Raw genomic sequence first — 26516 nt, 5'->3', positions numbered from 1 at the left:
GGGTGTCGTAGGGATTGGACCAAAATGCAGCGGGAATATGTATACTCATCTTCTTTTTATTGAAGAAGAAAAACAAAAATAAACACGTATACAAAACAACGACGAAACAATCCTTTAAGGCTACTAGGCTATACAAAGAACAACTACCCACAAAACCCCATGAAAAACACCCCTACTAAATAGGACCTTCAATTAGAGGCAATGAGGAACAGCTGCCTCCAATTGAAGGTCAAAACAATAAACCGAACATAGAAATAGAAAAACTAGAAAATAGAACATAGAAATACAAAACATAGAAAACACAACCCAAAAACCCCAACAACACAAAACAAACACACCCCTGCCACGTCCTGACCAAATTAAAATAACAAATAACCCCTTATACTGGTCAGGACGTGACAGGCATAGCTCCTCTGGTATGGCTTGACGTTTTGGGAGAAGCTGGGCTGTTGCCTTTTGTTGCACTCCCCACCTTCAGTGGAACCAAAACCCAAAGGACTTTGACCACTAGATGGCCTGACCACTAGGCGGTTAGGGGTGTAAGCCAATTCCCTTCCAGACAGAAACTTCCATTGGTCCACTTGAAACCAGGATAGATGGCCATAGCGGGTGAGGTTCTGGCCATAGTGGGCGAGGGAGGGGGTGTGGGTAGCAGCTGCGGCTGGTGGCTCCTCTATTCTGAGTCTGGACAAGGCCTTAGTTGGGTTGGCTGGAGGTAGAAAATCTTGTTCCACTCGGAGTAGAGCCATAGCTGTTAGGAATAGATACACCGGTAGAGGGTTTCATATTACTATAGACAGAGGCAGCTCTACAGAAGAAATACCTTGAAACCTAACAGAGCCTAGTGGTTTTATATGGGGGTGTCGCCTCTGTAGCTTCCACTTTGTGCCACAGTTCAGGGATTCTGAACTGATCCAGATCAGCTAGATTGAGGCTGTACTGGACAAAAGGTGTTGGGCTGGATTCTCTTTGTCTCCCATCTTGAAACTGGCTTCACTGCAGTGGGGTTGGTGACACTTTGACCAGAGGTTATGCTGGCCATGGTGTGATGCTTGTCCTGTCTGAGAGAGGTTCCACTGGCTATAGAGCCAGAGAGGCTACGATAGCTATTCTTGGAGCGAGTCCTCATACCCCTTGTCTGGGCTGAAGTGAAGCAGCTGCTGAGGGAAGATCCAGAGCCCCTTGGGGCTGGCTGGATAGAGCTTGGTGTAGAGCCTCTGAGGGACAGTCTCGGGTCGTTGGGTCCAGTCACTCTGTGGGTAGCTTTACTCTGGCCTGAACCAGCAGTACTAGAGGCTGGTCTGAGTTGATCCTGTGGTTAGCTGCCACTTGGTGGTCCCTGCTCAACTTCCATTCTGGAAGAGCCAGAATACCTGTAACCTCTTTCTCTAGGAAATAAAAGAGAAGTTAGTCATTACAGATGCAATTTGAACAATGTCTGTAGGTTTTCTTTTCCTTACCTTAAGGAGCACAATACCAAGATGGCGCCGACAGAGATGGTTGCCTCGCTTCAGGTCCTTAGAAAACTATGCAGTTATTAGTTTTTTTATTTATTATTTCTGACATTGTTAGCCCAGAAAATCACAAGTGTTATTACATACAGCCGGGAAGAACTATTGGATATAAAAGCGATGTCAACTTACCATCATTACGACCAGGAATACCTCTTTCCCGAAGTGGATCCTTTGTTCGGACCTCCACCCTGGACATGGGATCTTATCCCAGAGTCCAACTCAAAACCACGCGGGTCGCCGCAGGAGAGGCAGACGGAGCGGTCTACTGGTCCGACTCAGAAGGCAAGCACACCATCCACCGCTTCCGAGCATATTACTCGCCAATGTACAATCTCTAGATAACAATGTGGACGAAATTAGGGCACGAGTTGCCTTCCAGAGAGACATCAGAGATTGTAACATTCTGTGTTTCACGGAAACATGGCTCACTCAGGATATGTTGTCAGAGTCGGTACAGCCACCCGGTTTCTTCACGCATCGCGCCGACAGAAACAAACATCTGTCTGGTAAGAAGAAGGGCTGGGGTGTATGCCTTATGATTAACAACCCATGGTGTAACCACAACAACATACAGGAACTCATATCCTTTCTGACCATATTTGACCATGACTCCATTTTGTTGCTCCCAGCCTATAGACAGAAACTAAAACAGGAAACGCCTGTACTCAGGTCAATTCAACGCTGGTCTGACCAATCGGATTCCACGCTTCAAGATTGCTTCGATCACGTGGATTGGGATATGTTCTGGATAGCCTTAGACAATAACATTGATGTATACGCTGACTCGGTGAGCGAGTTTATTAGCAAGTGAATCGGAGATGTCATACCCTCTGTGACCATTAAAACCTTCCCTAACCAGAAACCGTGGCTTGACGGCTGCATTCGAGCGAAACTAAAAGCGCGAACCACTGCTTTTAATCATGGCAAGGCGACCGGAAACACGACCGAATACAAACAGTGCAGCTATTCCCTCCGCAAGGCTATCAAACAAGCAAAGTGTCAGTATAGAGACAAAGTAGAGTTGCAATTCTATGGCTCAAACGCGAGACGTATGTGGCAGGGTCTACAGTCAATCACGGATTACAAAAAGAAAACCAGCCCCGTCGCGGACACCAATGTCTTGCTCCCAGACAATTTAAACAACTTCTTTGCTCGCTTTGAGGACATTACAGCTGACACAGCCCGCTACCAAAGCCTGTGGGCTCTCCTTCTCCGTGGCCAAAGTGAGTAAAACATTTAAACACGTTAACCCTCGCAAGGCTGCCGGCCCAGACCGCATCCCTAGCTGCGTCCTCAGAGCATGCGCAAACCAGCTGGCTGGTGTGTTTACGGAAATATTCAACCAATCCCTATCCCAGTCTGTTGTCCTCACATCCTTCAAGATGGCCACCATTGTTCCTGTTCCCATTTACATCATTTACATTTACGTCATTTAGCAGACACTCTTATCCAGAGCGACTTACAAATTGGTGCATTCACCTATGATATCCAGCAGAACAACCACTTTACAATAGTACATCTATATCTTTTTTTTGGGGGGGGGAGGGTTAGAAGGATTACTTAATCCTATCCCAGGTATTCCTTAAAGAGGTGGGGTTTCAGGTGTCTCTGGAAGGTGGTGATTGACTCCTCTGTCCTGGCATCGTGAGGGAGCTTTTCCACCATTGGGGTGCCAGAGCAGCGAACAGTTTTGACTGGGCTGAGCGGGAACTGTGCTTCCGCAGAGGTAGGGGGGCCAGCAGGCCAGAGGTGGATGAACGCAGTGCCCTTCTTTGGGTGTAGGGACTGATCAGAGCCTGAAGGTACGGAGGTGCCGTTCCCCTCACAGCTCCGTAGGCAAGCACCATGGTCTTGTAGCAGATGCGAGCTTCAACTGGAAGCCAGTGGAGTGTGCGGAGGAGCGGGGTGACGTGAGAGAACTTGGGAAGGTTGAACACCAGACGGGCTGCGGCGTTCTGGATGAGTTGTAGGGGTTTATTGGCGTAGGCAGGGAGCCCCGCCAACAGCGAGTTGCAGTAATCCAGACGGGAGATGACAAGTGCCTGGATTAGGACCTGCGCCGCTTCCTGTGTGAGGCAAGGTCGTACTCTGCAAATGTTGTAGAGCATGAACCTACAGGATCGGGTCACAGCCTTGCTGTTAGCGGAGAACGACAGGGTGTTGTCCAGGGTCACGCCAAGGCTCTTAGCACTCTGGGAAGAGGACACAATGGAGTTGTCAACCGTGATGGCGAGGTCATGGAACAGGCAGTCCTCCCCGGGAGGAAGAGCAGGTCTGTCTAGCCGAGGTTCAGCTTGAGATGATGATCCGTCATCCACACTGATATGTCTGCCAGACATGCAGAGAGGTGATTTGCCACCTGGTTATCAGAAGGGGGAAAGGAGAAGATTAGTTGTGTGTCGTCTGCATAGCAATGATAGGAGAGACCATGTGAGGATATGACAGAGCCAAGTGACTTGGTGTATAGCGAGAATAGGAGAGGGCCTAGAACTGAGCCCTGGGGGACACCAGTGGTGAAAGCACGTGCTGCGGAGATGGATTCTCGCCACGCCACCTGGTAGGAGCGACCTGTCAGGTAGGACGCAATCCAAGAGCTAAGGTAACTGAATTAAATGACTATCGCCCCGTAGCACTCACTTCTGTCATCACGAAGTGCTTTGAGAGACTAGTCAAGGATCATATCACCTCCACCCTACCTGATACCTTAGAACCACTCCAATTTGCTTACCGCCCCAATAGGTCCACTGACGATGCAATCGCCATTACACTGCACACTGCCCTATCCCATCTGGACAAGACGAATACCTATGTAAGTATGTTGTTCATTGACTACAGCTCAGCATTTAACACCATAGTACCCTCCAAACTCGTCATTAAGCTCGAGACCCTGGGACTCGACCGCGCCCTATGCAACTGTGTCCTGGACTTTCTGACGGGCCGCCCCCAGGTGGTGAAGGTAGGAAACAACACCCCGCTGATCCTCCACACTGGGGCCCCAGAAGGGTGCGTTCTCAGCCCTCTCCTGTACTCCCTGTTCACCCACGACTGCGTGGCCATGCACACTTCCAACTCAATCATCAAGTTTGCAGACGACACTACAGTGGTAGGCCTGGTTACCAACAATGACGAGACAGCCTACAGGGAGGAGGTGAGGGCCCCCGGAGTGTGGTGTCAGGAAAATAACCTCTCACTCAACGTCAAAACAAAGAAGATGACCGTGGACTTCAGAAAACAGCAGAGGGAGCACCAACCCCATCCACATCGACGGGACAGTAGTGGAGAAGGTGGAACGTTTTAAGTTCCTCGGCGTACACATCACGGACAAACTGAAATGCTCCACCTACACAGACAGCGTGGTGATGAAGGTGCAACAGCGCCTCTTCAAACTCAGGAGACTGAAAAATTTGGCTTGTCATCTAAAACACTCACAAACTTTTACAGATGCACAATCGAGAGCATCCTGTCGGGATGTATCACCGCCTGGTACGGCAATTGCACCGCCCTCAACCGCAAGGCTCTCCAGATGGTAGTGCGGTCTGCATAACGCATTACCGGGGGCAAACTATCTGCCCTCCAGGACACCTACGGCACCCGATGTCACAGGAAGGCCAAAAAGATCATCAAGGACAACAACCACCCGAGCCACTGCCTGTTCACCCCGCTATCATCCAGAAGGCGAGGTCAGTACAGGTGCAATAAAGCTGGGACCGAGAGGCTGAAAAACAGCTTCAATCTCAAGGCCATCAGACTGTTAAACAGCTATTACTAACATAGAGAGGCTGCCGCCAACATACAGACTCAAATCTCTGGCCACTTAAATAAACTGACTTAATAAAGGTATCACTAGTCACTTTAAATAACGCCGCTTTAATAATGTTTACATTTCCTACATTACTCATCTCATATGTATATACTGTATTCTACACCATCTACTGCATCTTGCCTATGCCGCACGCCATCGCTCATCCATATTTTTATTTGTACATATTCTTATTCATCCCTTTACATTTGTGTGTATTTGTGTGTATAAGGTAGTTGTTTTTGTATAAGGTAGTTGAATTTGTTATATTACTTGTTAGATTTTACTGCATAGTCGGAACTAGAAGCACAAGCATTTCGCTACACTCGCATTAACATCTGCTAACCATGTGTATGTGACCAATAAAATTTGATTTGAATTTTGATTTGATTTGATTTGACACACATAGCTTACACAAGCTGCAAACAATGAACAAAACAAACAAATCCTGTCAAGAGAATAAATTGTACAAGTTAAATCACGTAAAAGCCAAGAGAGAAATTACACAACATATTTCACAAGCAGCAACTTTTCAGTAGGTATGAAAAACTTTTTTCCCAAACATTGTAACCAAAATGTATTCCAAAAGCTATGTTTAAATGAAGTACTACAGAACCCACAGACTAGACAACGCAATAGCTGCCAGCTGGCTAACTTAGGCTGTGTTTACACAGGCAGACCAATTCAGATCTTTTTTCTACTAATTTGTCTTTTGACCAATCAAATCAGATCTTTTCAAATCAGCTCTTTTTCAGAGCAGATCTGATTTGTCAAAAGTCTAATTAGTGAAAACAAGATCAGAATTGTGCTGCCTGTGTAAACGCAGCCTTACTGCCTTGAGTTGTTGATATATCAGCTGAGTGTATATTTCTAGCCTGAACAGCCAGTCGTCATCACTGTTTGATTGATTGATCATGTTCAGCTGCATGTCGTTGTGATGTCATACCGTTAGCCCTCTTTGTGTGAATTTCAAAAGTCTTTCCTTAACTCTTCGCGTCCTCTCTCCTCACCTTGGTTGTTTTAAAATCTGTCCCTCCACAAAGACATACAGCTGAGAATGCTCAATCAATAAGCCAGTGATTGGATGGCAACTGCAGGTTCAGGCAATAAATACACACCAAGCTGGTATGTCAACTAAACAAGGCAGTAAGACATTGAGCCACTAATTGTGGAGTAGTGCTTTGGCTGGGCTGTTGGTGGTTTAAGGCTTTGATATGGCTTTTGGAATTAATTTGGGGTAAGATTCTTTGAACAGTGTGTTTCAGGTCTACTGCAAGGTTGCTGCTTGTATTTGCAATGTTGATGTGTAATGGCCATGTCTTTTCTTGACAGGATTGTGTTCCTTTGCTCATTGTTTGCAGAACACTCAAGTTTTACATGGGCTCCACGTGGTAAGGCATGAACACCAACATTGTCACTTTTGTCAGACCAACCTTCAAGTTTGTCACTGAATCTATAACTTCCCTTTGTTCTGTTTAGATGCCCAGAGAGTAAGAGGCTATGGGTTTTCTGGCTCTTCCAGAATGGAAGTTGAGCAGAGGCAAACAGGTGGCAGCTATCCCCAGGATCAATTCAGACCAGCCTCTCGTGGCTCTATCCCCAGCAGCTTTACCTCTGCCCAGACAAAGGGTAAGAGGACCCGTGCCAAGAATACTGACATTAGCCTCTCTGGTTCTATAGCCAGTGGAGCCTCTGCCATCCACAACATGCATCAAACCAAGGCCAGCAGAACCTATAGTCAAAGTGTCTCTGACCCCAGTGCAGTAAGGCCAGTTTCAAGTTGGGAGGCAAAGAGAATTCAGCCCTACACTCTTCATCCAGTACAGCCTCACTCCAGCAGCTCTGGTTTAGTCCAGAATCCATATGGTATGTTTAATGTCCACAGTAGAACTGCCTCTAACCTGAAACCATCTACTCCAAACTATGGCTCTACCCAGAGTGGATTGAAGTTCTCCACCTCCAGACAACCCAACCAAGGCCTTGTCCAGACTCAGAGTAGAGGAGCCCCCAGCCTCTATGGTCAAGCTGCTACCCTCACCCGCTATGTCCAGGACCTGAAGCAAGGGAGCAGCTTCTCTACCCTGGCTTCCAAGGGACCAATAGAAATCTCTGCCCAGTCAATTTCCACTCCTGACCGTCAAGTTCCCTCAAGTGGTTCTTCATTTAGACCAGGTCCTCTGAGTTTTGGTTCTACTCAAGGTGGGAGTGCAGCAAAAAGCTACAAGCCTAGCTTCTCCCAAGATGTTATGCAATACCAGAGCAGCTCTGCCAGTAGAAGTGTTTCAACTTCCAATCAATATGCCCAAACCTCTGGCCAGAGACTAGATGGAGCAAGTCGCGGCATGCCCACTTCCAGCCTGGCCTCTCGCTCCAGTCTTTTTCGCCCTAGCTCTACAGCTAGTGGAAACTCCTATGGAGCCTTCAAGCCTGGCTCTGACCCTGGTGCAACACCAAGCCAAAGCCTGTTTACCTCTAACCAGGGTGGAAGGGGTTCAACATACAGCCAGAATCTCCTTGCTAAACCTGCCCAAAGGAAGTATGGCCAAATGTCTGCTCATTGGGGGAGCTACCAGCCCAGCTATGCTGCCAGTAGTGGGCCAGTCTCCAGCCTCTTCAGTTCAACATTCATCCAGAATGCTCCTGCCACAGCCCAGAAGTCAAGTGGCTCTAAACCTGCCCCCAGTCAACGCTATCAGCCCAGCTATATGTTCAATGAAGTGAAGTCCAACACTAGCTCTGCCAGAAGTCCCACCCAGATCCTCTTGTCTAGCAGCTATGGCCCTACCCAGAGCAGGACCAGCAGTGCCATCTCAACCACCCCTCAACGCTTTGCCCAGACCAGCATCCACAGCATCCCAGAATTGTACGGCGGATCTCCAATCTACCGGCTCAAAGACCCTACTCGGTAGGTGTAGTGCCTCCCCTAGCAACTCAACCCAGCTCTTCAAGTGTCGGCAAGCCACAGCCAAACCACACTATCTGCCAAGCAGAAAGGCCCCAGCACTACCTATGTCTGAGTCCAGAGCTTTAGGGGAGTCCAGAACATGACGAAGTGGGATCTGTAGCCACCAGTTGAGGTGAGATTTCGGTTTCTCTGTATTGTTATGCCACTTGGGCTGTGTAGGTTTACACAGGCAGTTTATTGATCTTTTTGCTGATTGGCTCTTAGGCAAAAGATCAGAATTTGGCTACCTGTATATATGCCGCCTTGGGACCTGTCTTTGCTTTCATGTATGCTTGTTACTAATCTTGTCTTCTAGGTGCTGTGACCTGGAAGTGTTGTCAGGACTTCTCTCCTTCAATTGTTTTAAATAAAATTGACTTAAACATTTTAGTCTTGTTTTTCTTTAGTGTTTGCAGACAAATGTTTTGAATGCCTTCAAAGGAATGTCAGTGTGGTAATCAGGTTGATTGTTCCAGTAGAAGTTCTCTGGCATTTGACAGGATCACTGGACCTCTGCAGTCAATGAGCCTGAAGCAGAGTTTTGTGCTTGATGCCATTAATATTAATGGTGGCTCTAATGCACTCGCTTTCTATCTCACTAAAACCCTCCTGAAAGTTCTGATTGTGAAGTACTTCAATAACACCCCCCTCCCCCAAAAATAAGATTTCCATTGTCTGATCATCCAGAAAATGACGACAAACTATTTGTCACATGCGCTGAGTGTCGACTTTACCATGAAATGTTTACTTGCAGGCCCTTAACCAACAGTGCAGTTCAATTTAAAAAAATTGTTCAGCAGGCTTGGGGCGCCATTGAGCTTTTTGTTCCTAGGCCTGGCACTTAAACTGCAACCGATCAGGGTGCAGCTGTAGAACCTTCTGGGGACCTATGCCAAATCTTGTCAGTCTCCTGAGGGGGGAAAAGGTTTTTGTGCCCTCTTCGTGACTCTCTGGGTATGTTTGGACCATGAGACTTGATTGGACACCAAGGAACTCAACTCTCGACCCGCTCCACTACAGGCCCGTCAATGTTAACGGGGGCCTGTTCGGCACACTTTTTCCTGTAGTCCACAATCAGCTCCTTAGTCTTGCTCACATTGAGGGAGGTTGTTCTGGCACCACTCTGCCAGTTCTCTGACCTCCCTATAGGCAGTCTTGTTGGTGATCAGGCCAAACATTCCTGTTACTGAGCTCAACTCCATGTTTCAAAATGAGCTGTTCATCTTGCCTCATATCTTATGTTAGCATGACCAATATACATCTAAGAATATGACTGTCAGAAAGGAAACTACTGGGACAACAGGAATAGCAGCATTGTCATTGGAGTATTTGTATGTGGGGTTTTTTACCTCGGGCCCCGTTGACTTGTCGCACATGGAATTTCACCTTGCAAACCTTGTTTGTGCCTGCTTGACCAATCTGAATCAAACATCACCAGGTATGCTCCATATGGAGCCACGTAGGACACTTCTCTCTAGCTCTCCCCCACCAGTCTGGCAGGTGTCAATCTGATTGATGGGGATCATTACTGTCCCCTGCTGGAAGCATGTGAGCAGGAGCAGCCAGTGTGTGCCATCATGCCCCTTATCCATGATGAGGATATCTGTCACAATGTCCCACTTTCACCCTCACGTCTTATCAGACACATGGCACTGCTAACCAGCCTGGGTTCAGATAGTATTACAAATCAATCCATGTCTTCTGCTGTGCTTGGTTGAGTGTGCCTGGCACAGTGGAACCAATCACATATTCCCAGAAGTACAAACCTGTATCCTGCCCATCTGGCATTCCAGACAGGATCAAGCAAACGCTGAAAGTATTTGAAAAATATCGAATACTGTTTGATCCCGTGTCTGACTAGTTAGCCATGGAGTAAAGATTCAGAATGTTCCCTTGGGTTTTAGATGTTAAAATATTGTTGACACATTTGTCTTTTACACTGAGGTGTATGACTAAGCCAGGAAGATCACACCAGTTTGTCACAGTAAAATAAACAGAGAGAGAGAGCAACACCTCGCATGCATTGACCATCCATGTGTGGTGGCTCAAATCAAAGATGCTATTTCCTGCCAGAGGAAGTGGAGGCACAGACATCATTTTTTTAGGAGCCGTTTCCTTTTCTCTCTTTTTCCATAACGCATGGCAACATTCATACTAAAGAAAGAAAATAAAGACAAAAATAACGTTCACGCGGAAGACAGAAATGTAAAAAATACAAAAAGTCTTCCTTTCACTGGCATCAGCAGAAACGATCGGTAGATTTGCAGGAAGAGGAGAAAGGTGTCTTAAATCGTACTGAAAATGAGTTATATTAATCAACAAAGGATGGAGGTGACTCTTCTGTTCTCTCTAATGGGAGACAACACTCTCTTCTCTGTTCGTCAGGCCATTCAACAATCTGCTTCACCCATGATGTTTCATCATCATAAGAAGCATACAACGTACATCTTGCTCTCTCTTTCCATCTCTCTCTCTCTCACGCTCTCTCTCTCTCTCTCACGCTCTCGCTCTCACACACACTTTCAATTTAATTCAAAGGGCTTTATTGGCATGCTAGAAACATGTTAGAAAGCCAAAATAGAAAATGATTGGAAGAGCCCTCTTTGCTGTTTGGTTTTGGCTTTGCTTGGCTTTGTCTGAATTCAGAATTGCCCACAAAACAGATGCGGTATGGTTTTGTTTCCCATGCACTTCCTACAACAGTTTATCTGCGAGACAAGGTAGACCAACCATACATTCAACCCATAGGAGAGAGAGGACATCATACGCACTCCAATGTATGCCCTACTTTCACTAATCTTAATGGCTGGCCCTGGTCAAGGGTTCAAGGATGACACTCAGTCTCTGGTTGAAAACAGTTTTCTGCCCCTTCCAAAAGATAGAATTTGTAGATAATTGGCCCTCTTTCTGGGACTCACCCACAAACAGGACCAAGCCTGGCCTGTTGAGGAGTGACGGACTCCATCCTAGCTGGAGGGGTGCTCTCATCTTATCTACGAACATAGACAGAGCTCTAACTCCTCTAGCTCCACAATGAAATAGGGTGCAGGCCAGGCAGCAGGCTGTTAGCCAGCCTGCCAGCTTAGTGGAGTCTGCCACTAGCACAGTCAGTGTAGTCAGCTCAGCTATCCCCATTGAGACTGTGTCTGTTACTCGACCTAGGTTGGGCAAAATTAAAGATGGCGGTGTTCGCCTTAGCAATCACACTAGAATAAAGACCTCCTCCATTCCTGTCATTATTGAAAGAGATTGTGATACCTCAGATCTCAAAATAGGGCTACTTAATGTTAGATCCCTCACTTCGAAAGGCAGTTATAGTCAATGAACTAATCACTGATCATAAACTTGATGTGATTGGCCTGACTGAAACATGGCTTAAGCCTGATGAATTTACTGTGTTAAATGAGGCCTCACCCCATGGTTACACTAGTGACCATATCCACCGCACATCCCGCAAAGGCGGAGGTGTTGCTAACATTTACGATAGCAATTTCAATTTACAAAAAAAAAACAACAACGACATTTTTGTCTTTTGAGCTTCTAGTCATGAAATCTATGCAGCCTACTCAATCACTTTTTATAGCTACTATTTACAGGCCTCCTGGGCCATATGCAGCGTTCCTCACTGAGTTCCCTGAATTCCTATCGGACCTTGTAATCATCGCAGATAATATTCAAATTTTTGGTGACTTTAATAATCACAAGGAAAAGTCCACAGACCCACTCCAAAAGAATTTCGGAGCCATCATCGACTCAGTGGGTTTTGTCCAACATGTCTCTGGACCTACTCACCGCCACAGTCATACTCTGGATCTAGTTCTGTCCCATGGAATAAATGTTGTGGATCTTAATGTTTTTCCTCATAATCCTGGACTATCGGACCACCATTTTATTACGTTTGCAATTGCATCAAATAATCTGCTCAGACCCCAACCAAGGACCATAAAAGTCGTGCTATAAATTCTCAGACAACCCAAAGATTCCTTGATGCCCTTTCAGACTCCCTCTGCCTGCCCAAGGACGTCAGAGGACAAAAATCAGTTAACCACCTAACTGAGGAACTCAATTTAACCTTGCGCAATACCCTAGATGCAGTTGCACCCCTAAAAACTAAAAACATTTGTCATAAGATACTAGCTCCCTGGTATACAGAAAATACACCGAAATGGCGCCACACCAAACTGGAAGTCTTCCGACTAGCTTGGAAAGACAGTACCGTGCAGTATCGAAGAGCCCTCACTGCTGCTCGATCATCCTATTTTTCCAACTTAATTGAGGAAAATAAGAACAATCCGAAATTTCTTTTTGATACTGTCGCAAAGCTAACTAAAAAGCAGCATTCACCAAGAGAGGATGGCTTTCACTTCAGCAGTAATGAATTCATGAACTTCTTTGAGGAAAAGATCATGATCATTAGAAAGCAAATTGCGGACTCCTCTTTAAATCTGCGTATTCCTCCAAAGCTCCGTTGTCCTGAGTCTGTACAACTCTGCCAGGACCTAGGATCAAGGGAGACACTAAAGTGTTTTAGTACTATATCTCTTGACACAATGATGAAAATAATCATGGCCTCTAAACCTTCAAGCTGCATACTGGACCCTATCCCAACTAAACTACTGAAAGAGCTGCTTCCTGTGCTTGGCCCTCCTATAATAAACGGCTCTCTATCCACCGGATGTGTACCAAACTCACTAAAAGTGGCAGTAATAAAGCCTCTCTTGAAAAAGCAAAATCTTGACCTAGAAATTATAAAAAACTATCGGCCTATATCGAATCTTCCATTCCTCTCAAACATTTTTGAAAAAGCTGTTGCGCAGCAACTCACTGCCTTCCTGAAGACAAACAATGTATGCGAAACGCTTCAATCTGGTTTTAGACCCCATCATAACAGTGAGACTGCACTTGTGAAGGTGGAAAATTACCTTTTAATGACGTCAGACCGAGGCTCTGCATCTGTCCTCGTGCTCCTAGATCTTAGTGCTGCTTTTGATACCATCGATCACCACATTCTTTTGGAGAGATTGGAAACCCAAATTGTTCTACATGGAGAAGTTCTGGCCTGGTTTAGATCTTATCTGTCGGAAAGATATCAGTTTGTCTCTGTGAATGGTTTGTCCTCTGACTAATCAACTGTAAATGTTGGTGTTCCTTAAGGTTCCGTTTTAGGACCACTATTGTTTTCACTACATATTTTACCTCTTGGGGATGTCGTTTGAAAACATAATGTTAGATTTCACTGCTATGCGGATGACACACAGCTGTACATTTCAATGAAACATGGTGAAGCCCCAAAATTGCCCTTGCTAGAAGCCTGTGTTTCAGACATAAGGAAGTGGATGGCTGCAAACTTTCTACTTTTAAACTCGGACAAAACAGAGATGCTTGTTCTAGGTCCTAAGAAACAAAGAGATCTTCTGTTGTATCTGACAATTAATCTGGATGGTTGTACAGTCGTCTCAAATAAAACTGTGAAGGACCTCGGCGTTACTCTGGACCCTGATCTCTCTTTTGAGAACATATCAAGACTGTTTCAAGGACAACCTTTTTCCATCTACGTAACATTGCAAAAATCTGAAACTTTCTGTCCAAAAATGATGCAGAAAAATGTATCCATGCTTTTGTTACTTCTAGGTTGGACAACTGCAATGCTCTACTTTCCGGCTACCCGATAAAGCACTAAATAAACTGCAGTTAGTGCTAAATACGGCTGCTAGAATCCTGACTAGAACCAACAAATTTGATCATATTACTCCAGTGCTAGCCTCCCTACACTGGCTTCCTGTTAAGGCAAGGGCTGATTTCAAGGTTTTCATGCTAACCTACAAAGCATTACATGGGCTTGCTCCTACATATCTTTCCGATTTGGTCCTGCCGTACATACCTACACATACGCTACGGTCACAAGACGCGGGCCTCGTAATTGTCCCTAGAATTTCTAAGCAAACAGCTGGAGGCAGGGCTTTCTTCTATAGAGCTCCATTTTTTTAGGAATGGTCTGCCTACCCATGTGAGAGACGCAGACTCAGTCTCAACCTTTAAGTCTTTACTGACGACTCATCTCTTCAATAGGTCCTATGATTAAGTGAAGTCTGGTCCAGGGGTGTGAAGGTGAATGGAAAGGCTGGAGCAACGAACCGCCCTTGCTGTCTCTGCCTGGCTGGTTCCCCTCTCTCCACTGGGATTCTCTGCCTCTAACCCTATTACAGGGGCTGAGTCACTGGCTTACTGGTGTTCTTCCATGCCGTCCCTGGGATGGGTGCGTCACTTGAGTGGGTTGAGTCACTGACGTGGTCTTCCTGTCTGGGTTGCCCCCCCCCCCCTTGGGTTGTGCCGTGGCGGAGATCTTTGTGGGCTATACTCGGCCTTGTCTCAGGATGGTAAGTTGGTGGTTGGAGATATCCCTCCAGTGGTGTGGGGGCTGTGCTTTGGCAAAGTGGGTGGGGTTATATCCTGCCTGTTTGGCCCTGTCCGGGGGTTTCATCGGATTGGGCCACAATGTCTCCTGACCCCTCCTGTCTCAGCCTTCAGTATTTATGCTGCAGTAGTTCATGTGTCGGGGGGCTAGGGTACATGTCACAATTCCCACATGTACGAGTTTGAATGAATGTGAAAGACAGAAAATGCCTAAAATAGACAAATTCATTAAACATTTAAATTGATTCAACTACAACGGTTGAGTGTCACCAAGAAGACATATGTAGATTAGTAACAAGTCACAAAAAACATCTGAAGTGCTTACTGAAAATAAGATTTATAAAGCTTTTCTAACACCCAAAGATGCTTTGTGATATCTTACCTCAACCCCTGGGTTCCCATACTAAAGCTCAGGAGTAGGTTGGAGTTGCTAGGGGAGGAGGCACTACTTAATCTTGGAGGCGACGGACACAAGCTCCACCGTAGTATTCTGAGATGTTGTGGATGGTGGCCAGGGCGAAGCGTTGAGGGGTGGTGGAGGTGCAACTGCTAGTCCCACTCTGGGTAAGGTCATAGCTTCTAGAGGAGAGGCTTTGGGTAGGGCCTCTGGCAGACCTAGGGTTGGACTTCACTGCATTGGGAGTATAGCTGGGCTGATAACAGCACAGGCCAAGCTTGGGGGCAGGTTTAAAAGCCACTTGACTTCTGGACGGTGGCAGGGGCTTTCTGTATTTAGGTTGAAACACTGGCAGCCTGGGCAAAATGGAAGAGGCTGGAGACTGGCAGTATAGCTGGGCTGGTAGCTCCCCCTCTGAGCAGACAGTTTTTTGTGCAGGTGTAGCACTTGCTTGGCTTCTGGCAAGGACATTCTGTCTATAGGTTGAACCACTTCCACCCTGGTTAGAGGTAAACAGGGTTTGGCGTTGACCCAAGAGAGAGCCAGGCTTGTAGGCTCCATAGGAGTTTCCACTACGTGTATAGCTTGGGCTAAAGAGACTGGATACATGCTGGAAGTGGGGATGCCGCTACTTGAGGTGAATGCTCCATCTATTTTCTGGCCAGAGGTTTGGGAGTATTGACTGGAGGTTGAACCACTTCTACTGGAAAAGGCATTGTCACGGGTGTCGTAGGGATTGGACCAAAACGCAGCGGGAATATGTATACTCATCTACTTTTTTATTGTAGATGGAAAACAAAAATAAACACGTATACAAAACAACGATGAAACTGTCCTGTAAGGCTACTAGGCTATACAAAGAACAACTATACCCACAAAAACCCCATGAAAAACACCCCTACTAAATAGGACCTTCAATTAGAGGCAACGAGGAACAGCTGCCTCCATTTGAAGGACAAAACAATAAACTAGACATAGAAATACAAAACACAGAACACAACCCAAGAACCCCGACAACACAAAACAAACACACCCCTGCCACGTCCTGACCAAACTACAATAACAAATAACCCCTTATACTGGTCAGAATGTGACAGTACCCCCCCCCCCCCCCCCAGGTGCAGACCCCGGAAGCAACTCACACAAAAATAAACACTAAAGGGAGTGAAGGGAGGGTGGCCACCGTCACCGACGGTTCTTATGCTACAACCCCCCCTCCCCAACCTCCTACTATGGAGGTGGCTCAGGCTCCGGCCTTACACCCACCCTAACCTGTCAAGCCCCGCTAAATGCTTAATATATTTTACCCCTCCCGAAGTCTCTGGGCTATGGCGCATCGCTGAAGACCTCGGGCTGATGCGCGTCGCTGGAGACCTCGGGCTGATGCGCGTCACTGGAGACCTCGGGCTGATGCGCGTCACTGGAGACCTCGGGCTGATGCGCGTCGCTGGAGACCTCGGGCTGATGCGCGTCGCTGGAGACCTCGGGCTGATGCGCGTCGCTGGAGACCTCGGGCTGATGCGTGTCGCTGGAGACCTCGAGCTGATGCGCGTCGCTGGAGACCTCGAGCTGATGCGCGACTCTGGAAGCTCCGGACTGGAAGGCGACTCTGGGAGCTCCGGACTGGAGGGCGACTCTGGGAGCTTCGGACTGGAGGGCGACTCTGGGAGCTTCGGACTGGAAGGCGACTCTGGGAGCTTCGGACTGGAGGGCGACTCTGGCTGCGCCGGTTCCGGACTGGAGGGCGACTCTGGCTGCGCCGGTTCCGGACTGGAGGGCGACTCTGGCTGCGCCGGTTCCGGACTGGAGGGCGAATCTGGCTGCGCCGGTTCCGGATTGGAGGGCGACTCTGTCAATTCCGGACTGTAGGCCGTCTCTGTCGGTACCGGACTGTATGCTGTCTCTGTCGGTTCCGGACTGTGGGCTGCGTCTGTTGGTTCCGGACTGTGGGCCGTCTCTGTCGGTTCCGGACTGTGGGCCGTCTCTGTCGGTTCCAGACTGTGGGCCGTCTCTGTCGGTTCCGGACTGTGGGCCGTCTCTCCCTGGCTCTGGACTGTGGGCCGTCTCTGCTGGCTCCGGACTGTGGGCGATCTCTAGACGGGGCACTATCGCCGGAAGCTCTGGACGGGGCACTGTTGCTGGACACTCTGGACGGGGCACTGTTGCCGGACACTCTGGACGGGGCACTGTTGCCGGACACTCTGGACGGGGCACTGTTGCCGGACACTCTGGACGGGGCACTGTTGCCGGACACTCTGGGGCTGGCTTAGGAGGTGCCAGACTTGGGCAACTCACCACAGGGCTAGGGCGAGGAGCAGGAGCAGGACGAGCTGGACTGGGCTGACGCACTGGAGGCCTGGTGCGTGGGGCTGGTACTGGAGGTACCAGACTGGAGACACGCACCCCAAGGCTAGTGCGAGGAGCGGGAACAGGACGTACTAGACTGGGCTGACGCACTGGAGGCCTGGTGCGTGGTGCTGGCTTTGGAGGTGCCACACTAGAGACACGCACCTCAGGGCTAGTGCGAGGAGCAGGAACTGGATACACCGGGCCATGAGTAGGCACTATAGGTCTGGAGTGCACCTCCTGCACAACCCGTCCTGGCTGGATGGTAATAGTAGCCCTGCACGAGCGGAGTGCTAGCACAGGGCGAACTGGGCTGTGCAGAGGCCTGATGGCTGCCGTGCGTAGAGCAGGCGTAGGGTAGCCTGGGCCTAGGAGGCGCACTGGTGGCCAGATGTGCTGCGCAGGCATCCTCGTTCCAGGCTGGATGCCCACTGTAGCACGGCACTTGCGAGGGGCTGGGATTGCTTGCGTCGGACTGTGCGTGCACATGGGCGAGATCGTGCACACTTCCGCATACACCGGCGCTCTCCACTCCACACGCTCCCAATAATAAGCACGGGGTGTTGGCTTAGGCTCACCCTTGGCCCAGCCAAACATCCCGTGTGCCCCCCCCAAAAAAATATTGGGGTGCCTCTTGGGCTTCCTTGCTAGCCGTGTCCCAGCATAGCGTTCTCTGTCCTCTCCAGCCTTCCTCCATGGTCCTTCTCCCACTAGTATCTGCTCCCAAGTCCAAAACTCCTTAAAGCTCTGCTGCTGCTCCTTCCTCCGCTGCTTGGTCCATTGGTGGTGGGAAGTTCTGTCACGGGTGTCGTAGGGATTGGAGCAAAATGCAGCGGGAATATGTATACTCATCTTCTTTTTATTGAAGAAGGAAAACAAAAATAAACACGTATACAAAACAACGACGAAACAATCCTGTAAGGCTACTATGCTATACAAAGAACAACTACCCACAAAACCCCATGAAAAACACCCCTACTAAATAGGACCTTCAATTAGAGGCAATGAGGAACAGCTGCCTCCAATTGAAGGTCAAAACAATAAACCTAACATAGAAATAGAAAAACTAGAAAATAGAACATAGAAATACAAAACATAGAACACAACCCAAAACCCCCAACAACACAAAACAAACACACCCCTGCCACGTCCTGACCAAATTAAAATAACAAATAACCCCTTATACTGGTAAGGACGTGACAGGCATGGCTCCTCTGGTATGGCTTGACGTTTTGGGAGAAGCTGGGCTGTTGCCTTTAGTTGCACTCCCCAACTTCAGTGGAACCAAAACCCAAAGGACTTTGACCACTAGACGGCCTGACCACTAGGCGGTTAGAGGTGTAAGCCTTCCAGACAGAAACTTCCATTGGTCCACTTGAAACCAGGATAGATGGCCATAGCGGGTGAGGTTCTGGCCATAGTGGGCGAGGGAGGGGGTGTGGGTAGCAGATGCGGCTGGTGGCTCCTCTATTCTGAGTCTGGACAAGGCCTTAGTTGGGTTGGCTGGAGGTAGAAAATCTTGTTCCACTCGGAGTAGAGCCATAGCTGTTAGGAATAGATACACCAGTAGAGGGTTTCATATTACTATAGACAGAGGCAGCTCTACAGAAGAAAATACCTTGAAACCTAACAGAGCCTAGTGGTTTTATATGGGGGTGTCACCTCTGGACTTGTAGCTTCCACTTTGTGCCACAGTTCAGGGATTCTAGCTAGATTGAGGCTGTACTGGACAAAAGGTGTTGGGCTGGATTCTCTTTGTCTCCCAACTTGAAACTGGCTTCACTGCAGTGGGGATGGTTACACTTTGACCAGAGGTTATGCTGGCCATGGTGTGATGCTTGTTCTGTCTGAGAGAGGTTCCACTGGCTATAGAGCCAGAGAGGCTACGATAGCTATTCTTGGAGCGAGTCCTCATACCCCTTGTCTGGGCTGAAGTGAAGCAGCTGCTGAGGGAAGATCCAGAGCCCCTTGGGGCTGGCTGGATAGAGCTTGGTGTAGAGCCTTTGAGGGACAGTCTCTGGTTGTTGGGTCCAGTCACTCTGTGGGTAGCTTTACTCTGACCTGAACCAGCAGTACTAGAGGCTGGTCTGAGTTGATCCTGTGGTTAGCTGCCACTTGGTGGTCCCTGCTCAACTTCCATTCTGGAAGAGCCAGAATACCTGTAACCTCTTTCTCTAGGAAATAAAACAGAAGTTAATCATTACAGATGCAATTTGAACAATGTCTGTAGGTTGTCTTTTCCTTACCTTAAGGAGCACAATACCAAGATGGCGCCGACAGAGATGGTCGCCTCGCTTCAGGTCCTTAGAAAACTATGCAGTTATTTGTTTTTTTTATGTATTATTTCTGACATTGTTAGCCCAGAAAATCTCAAGTGTTATTACATACAGTCGGGAAGAACTATTGGATATAAAAGCGATGTCAACTTACCATCATTACGACCAGGAATACCTCTTTCCCGAAGCAGATCCTTTGTTCGGACCTCCACCCTGGACATGGGATCTTATCCCAGAAGCCGACCCAAAACCACGCGGTCGCCGCAGGAGAGGTAGACGGAGCGGCCTACTGGTCCGACTCAGAAGGCAAGCACACCATCCACCGCTTCCGAGCATATTACTCGCCAAGGTCCAATCTCTAGATTACAAGGTGGACGAAATTAGGGCACGAGTTGCCTTCCAGAGAGACATCAGAGATTGTAACATTCTGTGTTTCACGGAAACATGGCTCACTCAGGATATGTTGTCAGAGTCGGTACAGCCACCCGGTTTCTTCATGCATCGCGCCGAAAGAAACAAACATCTGTCTGGTAAGAAGAAGGGCGGAGGTGTATGCCTTATGATTAACGACTCATGGTGTAACCACAACAACATACAGGAACTCATATCCTTTTCTGACCATATTTGAACATGACTCCATTTTGTTGCTCCCAGCCTATAGACAGAAAATAAAACAGGAAACGCCTATACTCAGGCCAATTCAACGCTGGTCTGACCAATCGGATTCCACGCTTCAAGATTGCTTCGATCACGTGGATTGGGATATGTTCTGGATAGCCTTAGACAATAACATTGATGTATACGCTGACTCGGTGAGCGAGTTTATTAGCAAGTGAATCGGAGATGTCATACCCTCTGTGACCATTAAAACCTTCCCTAACCAGAAACCGTGGATTGATGGCTGCATTCGAGCAAAACTAAAAGCGCGAACCACTGCTTTTAATCATGGCAAGGCGACCGGAAACACGACCGAATACAAACAGTGCAGCTATTCCCTCCGCAAGGCTATCAAACAAGCAAAGCGTCAGTATAGAGACAAAGTAGAGTTGCAGTTCAATGGCTCAAACGCGAGACGTATGTGGCAGGGTCTACAGTCAATCACGGATTACAAAAAGAAAACCAGCCCCGTCGTAGACACCAACGTCTTGCTCCCAGACAATTTAAACAACTTCTTTGCTCGCTTTGAGGACATTACAGCTGACACAGCCCGTTACCAAAGCCTGTGGGCTCTCCTTCTCCGTGGCCAACGTGAGAAAAACATTTAAACATGTTAACCCTCGCAAGGCTAACGGCCCAGACGGCATCCCTAGCTGCGTCCTCAGAGCATGCGCAAACCAGCTGGCTGGTGTGATTACGGACATATTCAACCAATCCCTATTCCAGTCTGTTGTCTTCACATCCTTCAAGATGGCCACCATTGTTCCTGTTCCCAAGAGCTAAGGTAACTGAATGAAATGACTATCGCCCCGAAGCACTCACTTCTGTCATCACGAAGTGCTTTGAGAGACTAGTCAAGGATCATATCACCTCCACCCTACCTGATACCTTAGACCCACTCCAATTTGCTTACCGCCCCAATAGGTCCACTGACGATGAAATCGCCATTACACTGCACACTGCCCTATCCCATCTGGACAAGAGGAATACCTATGTAAGTATGTTGTTCATTGACTACAGCTCAGCATTTAACACCATAGTACCCTCCAAACTCGTCATCAAGCTCGAGACCCTGGGTCTTGGCCGCGCCCTGTGCAACTGTGTCCTGGACTTTCTGACGGGCCGCGCCCAGGTGGTGAAAGTAGGAAACAACATCTCCACCCCGCTGATCCTCAACACTGGGGCCCCAGAAGGGTGCGTTCTCAGCCCTCTCCTGTACTCCCTGTTCACCCATGACTGCGTGGCCATGCACACTTCGAACTCAATCATCAAGTTTGCAGACGACACTACAGTGGTAGGCCTGGTTACCAACAACGACGAGACAGCCTACAGGGAGGAGGTGAGGGCCCTCGGAGTGTGGTGTCAGGAAAATAACCTCTCACTCAACGTCAAAACAAAGAAGATGACCGTGGACTTCAGAAAACAGCAGAGGGAGCACCCCCCATCCACATCGACGGGACAGTAGTGGAGAAGGTGGAACGTTTTAAGTTCCTCGGCGTACACATCACGGACAAACTGAAATGGTCCACCTACACAGACAGCGTGGAGATGAAGGTGCAACAGCGCCTCTTCAAACTCAGGAGGCTGAAAAATTTGGCTTGTCATCTAAAACACTCACAAACTTTTACAGGTGCACAATCGAGAGCATCCTGTCGGGCTGTATCACCGCCTGGTACGGAAATTACACCGCCCTCAACCGCAAGGCTCTCCAGAGGGTAGTGCGGTCTGCACAACGCATTACCGGGGGCAAACTACCTGCCCTCCAGGACACCTACGGCACCCAATGTCACAGGAAGGCCAAAAAGATCATCAAGGACAACAACCACCCGAGCCACTGCCTGTTCACCCCGTTATCATCCAGAAGGCGAGGTCAGTACAGGTGCAATAAAGCTGGGACCGAGAGGCTGAAAAACAGCTTCAATCTCAAGGCCATCAGACTGTTAAACAGCTATCACTAACATAGAGAGGCTGCCGCCAACATACAGACTCAAATCTCTGGCCACTTAAATAAACTGACTTAATAAAGGTATCACTAGTCACTTTAAATAACACCGCTTTAATAATGTTTACATATCCTACATTACTCATCTCATATGTATATACTGTATTCTACACCATCTACTGCATCTTGCCTATGCCGCACGCCATCGCTCATCCATATTTTTATATGTACATATTCTTATTCATCCCTTTACATTTGTGTGTATTTGTGTGTATAAGGTAGTTGTTTTTGTATAAGGTAGTTGAATTTGTTATATTACTTGTTAGATTTTACTGCATAGTCGGAACTAGAAGCACAAGCATTTCGCTACACTCGCATTAACATCTGCTAACCATGTGTATGTGACCAATAAAATTTGATTTGAATTTTGATTTGATTTGATTTGACACACATAGCTTACACAAGCTGCAAACAATGAACAAAACAAACAAATCCTGTCAAGAGAATAAATTGTACAAGTTAAATCACGTAAAAGCCAAGAGAGAAATTACACAACATATTTCACAAGCAGCAACTTTTCAGTAGGTATGAAAAACTTTTTTCCCAAACATTGTAACCAAAATGTATTCCAAAAGCTATGCTTAAATGAAGTACTACAGAACCCACAGACTAGACAACGCAATAGCTGCCAGCTGGCTAACTTAGGCTGTGTTTACACAGGCAGACCAATTCAGATCTTTTTTCTACTAATTTGTCTTTTGACCAATCAAATCAGATCTTTTCAAATCAGCTCTTTTTCAGAGCAGATCTGATTTGTCAAAAGTCTAATTAGTGAAAACAAGATCAGAATTGTGCTGCCTGTGTAAACGCAGCCTTACTGCCTTGAGTTGTTGATATATCAGCTGAGTGTATATTTCTAGCCTGAACAGCCAGTCGTCATCACTGTTTGATTGATTGATCATGTTCAGCTGCATGTCGTTGTGATGTCATACCGTTAGCCCTCTTTGTGTGAATTTCAAAAGTCTTTCCTTAACTCTTCGCGTCCTCTCTCCTCACCTTGGTTGTTTTAAAATCTGTCCCTCCACAAAGACATACAGCTGAGAATGCTCAATCAATAAGCCAGTGATTGGATGGCAACTGCAGGTTCAGGCAATAAATACACACCAAGCTGGTATGTCAACTAAACAAGGCAGTAAGGCATTGAGCCACTAATTGTGGAGTAGTGCTTTGGCTGGGCTGTTGGTGGTTTAAGGCTTTGATATGGCTTTTGGAATTAATTTGGGGTAAGATTCTTTGAACAGTGTGTTTCAGGTCTACTGCAAGGTTGCTGCTTGTATTTGCAATGTTGATGTGTAATGGCCATGTCTTTTCTTGACAGGATTGTGTTCCTTTGCTCATTGTTTGCAGAACACTCAAGTTTTACATGGGCTCCACGTGGTAAGGCATGAACACCAACATTGTCACTTTTGTCAGACCAACCTTCAAGTTTGTCACTGAATCTATAACTTCCCTTTGTTCTGTTTAGATGCCCAGAGAGTAAGAGGCTATGGGTTTTCTGGCTCTTCCAGAATGGAAGTTGAGCAGAGGCAAACAGGTGGCAGCTATCCCCAGGATCAATTCAGACCAGCCTCTCGTGGCTCTATCCCCAGCAGCTTTACCTCTGCCCAGACAAAGGGTAAGAGGACCCGTGCCAAGAATACTGACATTAGCCTCTCTGGTTCTATAGCCAGTGGAGCCTCTGCCATCCACAACATGCATCAAACCAAGGCCAGCAGAACCTATAGTCAAAGTGTCTCTGACCCCAGTGCAGTAAGGCCAGTTTCAAGTTGGGAGGCAAAGAGAATTCAGCCCTACACTCTTCATCCAGTACAGCCTCACTCCAGCAGCTCTGGTTTAGTCCAGAATCCATATGGTATGTTTAATGTCCACAGTAGAACTGCCTCTAACCTGAAACCATCTACTCCAAACTATGGCTCTACCCAGAGTGGATTGAAGTTCTCCACCTCCAGACAACCCAACCAAGGCCTTGTCCAGACTCAGAGTAGAGGAGCCCCCAGCCTCTATGGTCAAGCTGCTACCCTCACCCGCTATGTCCAGGACCTGAAGCAAGGGAGCAGCTTCTCTACCCTGGCTTCCAAGGGACCAATAGAAATCTCTGCCCAGTCAATTTCCACTCCTGACCGTCAAGTTCCCTCAAGTGGTTCTTCATTTAGACCAGGTCCTCTGAGTTTTGGTTCTACTCAAGGTGGGAGTGCAGCAAAAAGCTACAAGCCTAGCTTCTCCCAAGATGTTATGCAATACCAGAGCAGCTCTGCCAGTAGAAGTGTTTCAACTTCCAATCAATATGCCCAAACCTCTGGCCAGAGACTAGATGGAGCAAGTCGCGGCATGCCCACTTCCAGCCTGGCCTCTCGCTCCAGTCTTTTTCGCCCTAGCTCTACAGCTAGTGGAAACTCCTATGGAGCCTTCAAGCCTGGCTCTGACCCTGGTGCAACACCAAGCCAAAGCCTGTTTACCTCTAACCAGGGTGGAAGGGGTTCAACATACAGCCAGAATCTCCTTGCTAAACCTGCCCAAAGGAAGTACGGCCAAATGTCTGCTCATTGGGGGAGCTACCAGCCCAGCTATGCTGCCAGTAGTGGGCCAGTCTCCAGCCTCTTCAGTTCAACATTCATCCAGAATGCTCCTGCCACAGCCCAGAAGTCAAGTGGCTCTAAACCTGCCCCCAGTCAACGCTATCAGCCCAGCTATATGTTCAATGAAGTGAAGTCCAACACTAGCTCTGCCAGAAGTCCCACCCAGATCCTCTTGTCTAGCAGCTATGGCCCTACCCAGAGCAGGACCAGCAGTGCCATCTCAACCACCCCTCAATGCTTTGCCCAGACCAGCATCCACAGCATCCCAGAATTGTACGGCGGATCTCCAATCTACCGGCTCAAAGACCCTACTCGGTAGGTGTAGTGCCTCCCCTAGCAACTCAACCCAGCTCTTCAAGTGTCGGCAAGCCACAGCCAAACCACACTATCTGCCAAGCAGAAAGGCCCCAGCACTACCTATGTCTGAGTCCAGAGCTTTAGGGGAGTCCAGAACATCTGTAGCCACCAGTTGAGGTGAGATTTCGGTTTCTCTGTATTGTTATGCCACTTGGGCTGTGTAGGTTTACACAGGCAGTTTATTGATCTTTTTGCTGATTGGCTCTTAGGCAAAAGATCAGAATTTGGCTACCTGTATATATGCCGCCTTGGGACCTGTCTTTGCTTTCATGTATGCTTGTTACTAATCTTGTCTTCTAGGTGCTGTGACCTGGAAGTGTTGTCAGGACTTCTCTCCTTCAATTGTTTTAAATAAAATTGACTTAAACATTTTAGTCTTGTTTTTCTTTAGTGTTTGCAGACAAATGTTTTGAATGCCTTCAAAGGAATGTCAGTGTGGTAATCAGGTTGATTGTTCCAGTAGAAGTTCTCTGGCATTTGACAGGATCACTGGACCTCTGCAGTCAATGAGCCTGAAGCAGAGTTTTGTGCTTGATGCCATTAATATTAATGGTGGCTCTAATGCACTCGCTTTCTATCTCACTAAAACCCTCCTGAAAGTTCTGATTGTGAAGTACTTCAATAACACCCCCCTCCCCCAAAAATAAGATTTCCATTGTCTGATCATCCAGAAAATGACGACAAACTATTTGTCACATGCGCTGAGTGTCGACTTTACCATGAAATGTTTACTTGCAGGCCCTTAACCAACAGTGCAGTTCAATTTAAAAAAATTGTTCAGCAGGCTTGGGGCGCCATTCAGCTTTTTGTTCCTAGGCCTGGCACTTAAACTGCAACCGATCAGGGTGCAGCTGTAGAACCTTCTGGGGACCTATGCCAAATCTTGTCAGTCTCCTGAGGGGGGAAAAGGTTTTTGTGCCCTCTTCGTGACTCTCTGGGTATGTTTGGACCATGAGACTTGATTGGACACCAAGGAACTCAACTCTCGACCCGCTCCACTACAGGCCCATCAATGTTAACGGGGGCCTGTTCGGCACACTTTTTCCTGTAGTCCACAATCAGCTCCTTAGTCTTGCTCACATTGAGGGAGGTTGTTCTGGCACCACTCTGCCAGTTCTCTGACCTCCCTATAGGCAGTCTTGTTGGTGATCAGGCCAAACATTCCTGTTACTGAGCTCAACTCCATGTTTCAAAATGAGCTGTTCATCTTGCCTCATATCTTATGTTAGCATGA

At 47.6% G+C, this 26516-nt stretch overlaps 2 protein-coding genes across 4 annotated transcripts; both read left to right on the top strand.

The window, feature by feature from the left end:
• The first annotated feature begins 6440 nt into the window (after window positions 1–6440).
• On the top strand, window positions 6441–8647 carry LOC115173739 (mediator of RNA polymerase II transcription subunit 1-like). Of its 2 annotated transcripts, XM_029732095.1 has the most exons (5): window positions 6441–6550; window positions 6646–6704; window positions 6793–6942; window positions 7251–8390; window positions 8574–8647. In XM_029732095.1, the coding sequence occupies exons 3-4, from the start codon at window positions 6814–6816 to the stop codon at window positions 8220–8222; spliced, it is 1101 nt and encodes a 366-aa protein (XP_029587955.1). In that variant the 5' UTR covers window positions 6441–6550; window positions 6646–6704; window positions 6793–6813; the 3' UTR covers window positions 8223–8390; window positions 8574–8647. The 2 variants fall into 2 exon arrangements, with proteins under 2 accessions (XP_029587955.1, XP_029587954.1); XM_029732094.1 differs by having other exon boundaries at window positions 6793–8390.
• A 14815-nt stretch (window positions 8648–23462) lies between these two features.
• LOC115173738 (mediator of RNA polymerase II transcription subunit 1-like) lies at window positions 23463–25656 on the top strand. Of its 2 annotated transcripts, XM_029732093.1 has the most exons (5): window positions 23463–23572; window positions 23668–23726; window positions 23815–23964; window positions 24273–25399; window positions 25583–25656. In XM_029732093.1, exons 3-4 carry the CDS (start codon window positions 23836–23838, stop codon window positions 25242–25244), a joined length of 1101 nt encoding a protein of 366 aa, XP_029587953.1. In that variant the 5' UTR covers window positions 23463–23572; window positions 23668–23726; window positions 23815–23835; the 3' UTR covers window positions 25245–25399; window positions 25583–25656. The 2 variants fall into 2 exon arrangements, with proteins under 2 accessions (XP_029587953.1, XP_029587952.1); XM_029732092.1 differs by having other exon boundaries at window positions 23815–25399.
• Window positions 25657–26516: the final 860 nt, after the last annotated feature.

Source organism: Salmo trutta, chromosome 34, assembly GCF_901001165.1.
Source record: "Salmo trutta chromosome 34, fSalTru1.1, whole genome shotgun sequence".
Taxonomy (NCBI): Eukaryota; Metazoa; Chordata; class Actinopteri; order Salmoniformes; family Salmonidae; genus Salmo; species Salmo trutta.
Note: the sequence above shows the minus strand (reverse complement) of the source record. Positions and strands in the feature narration are given on the sequence as shown.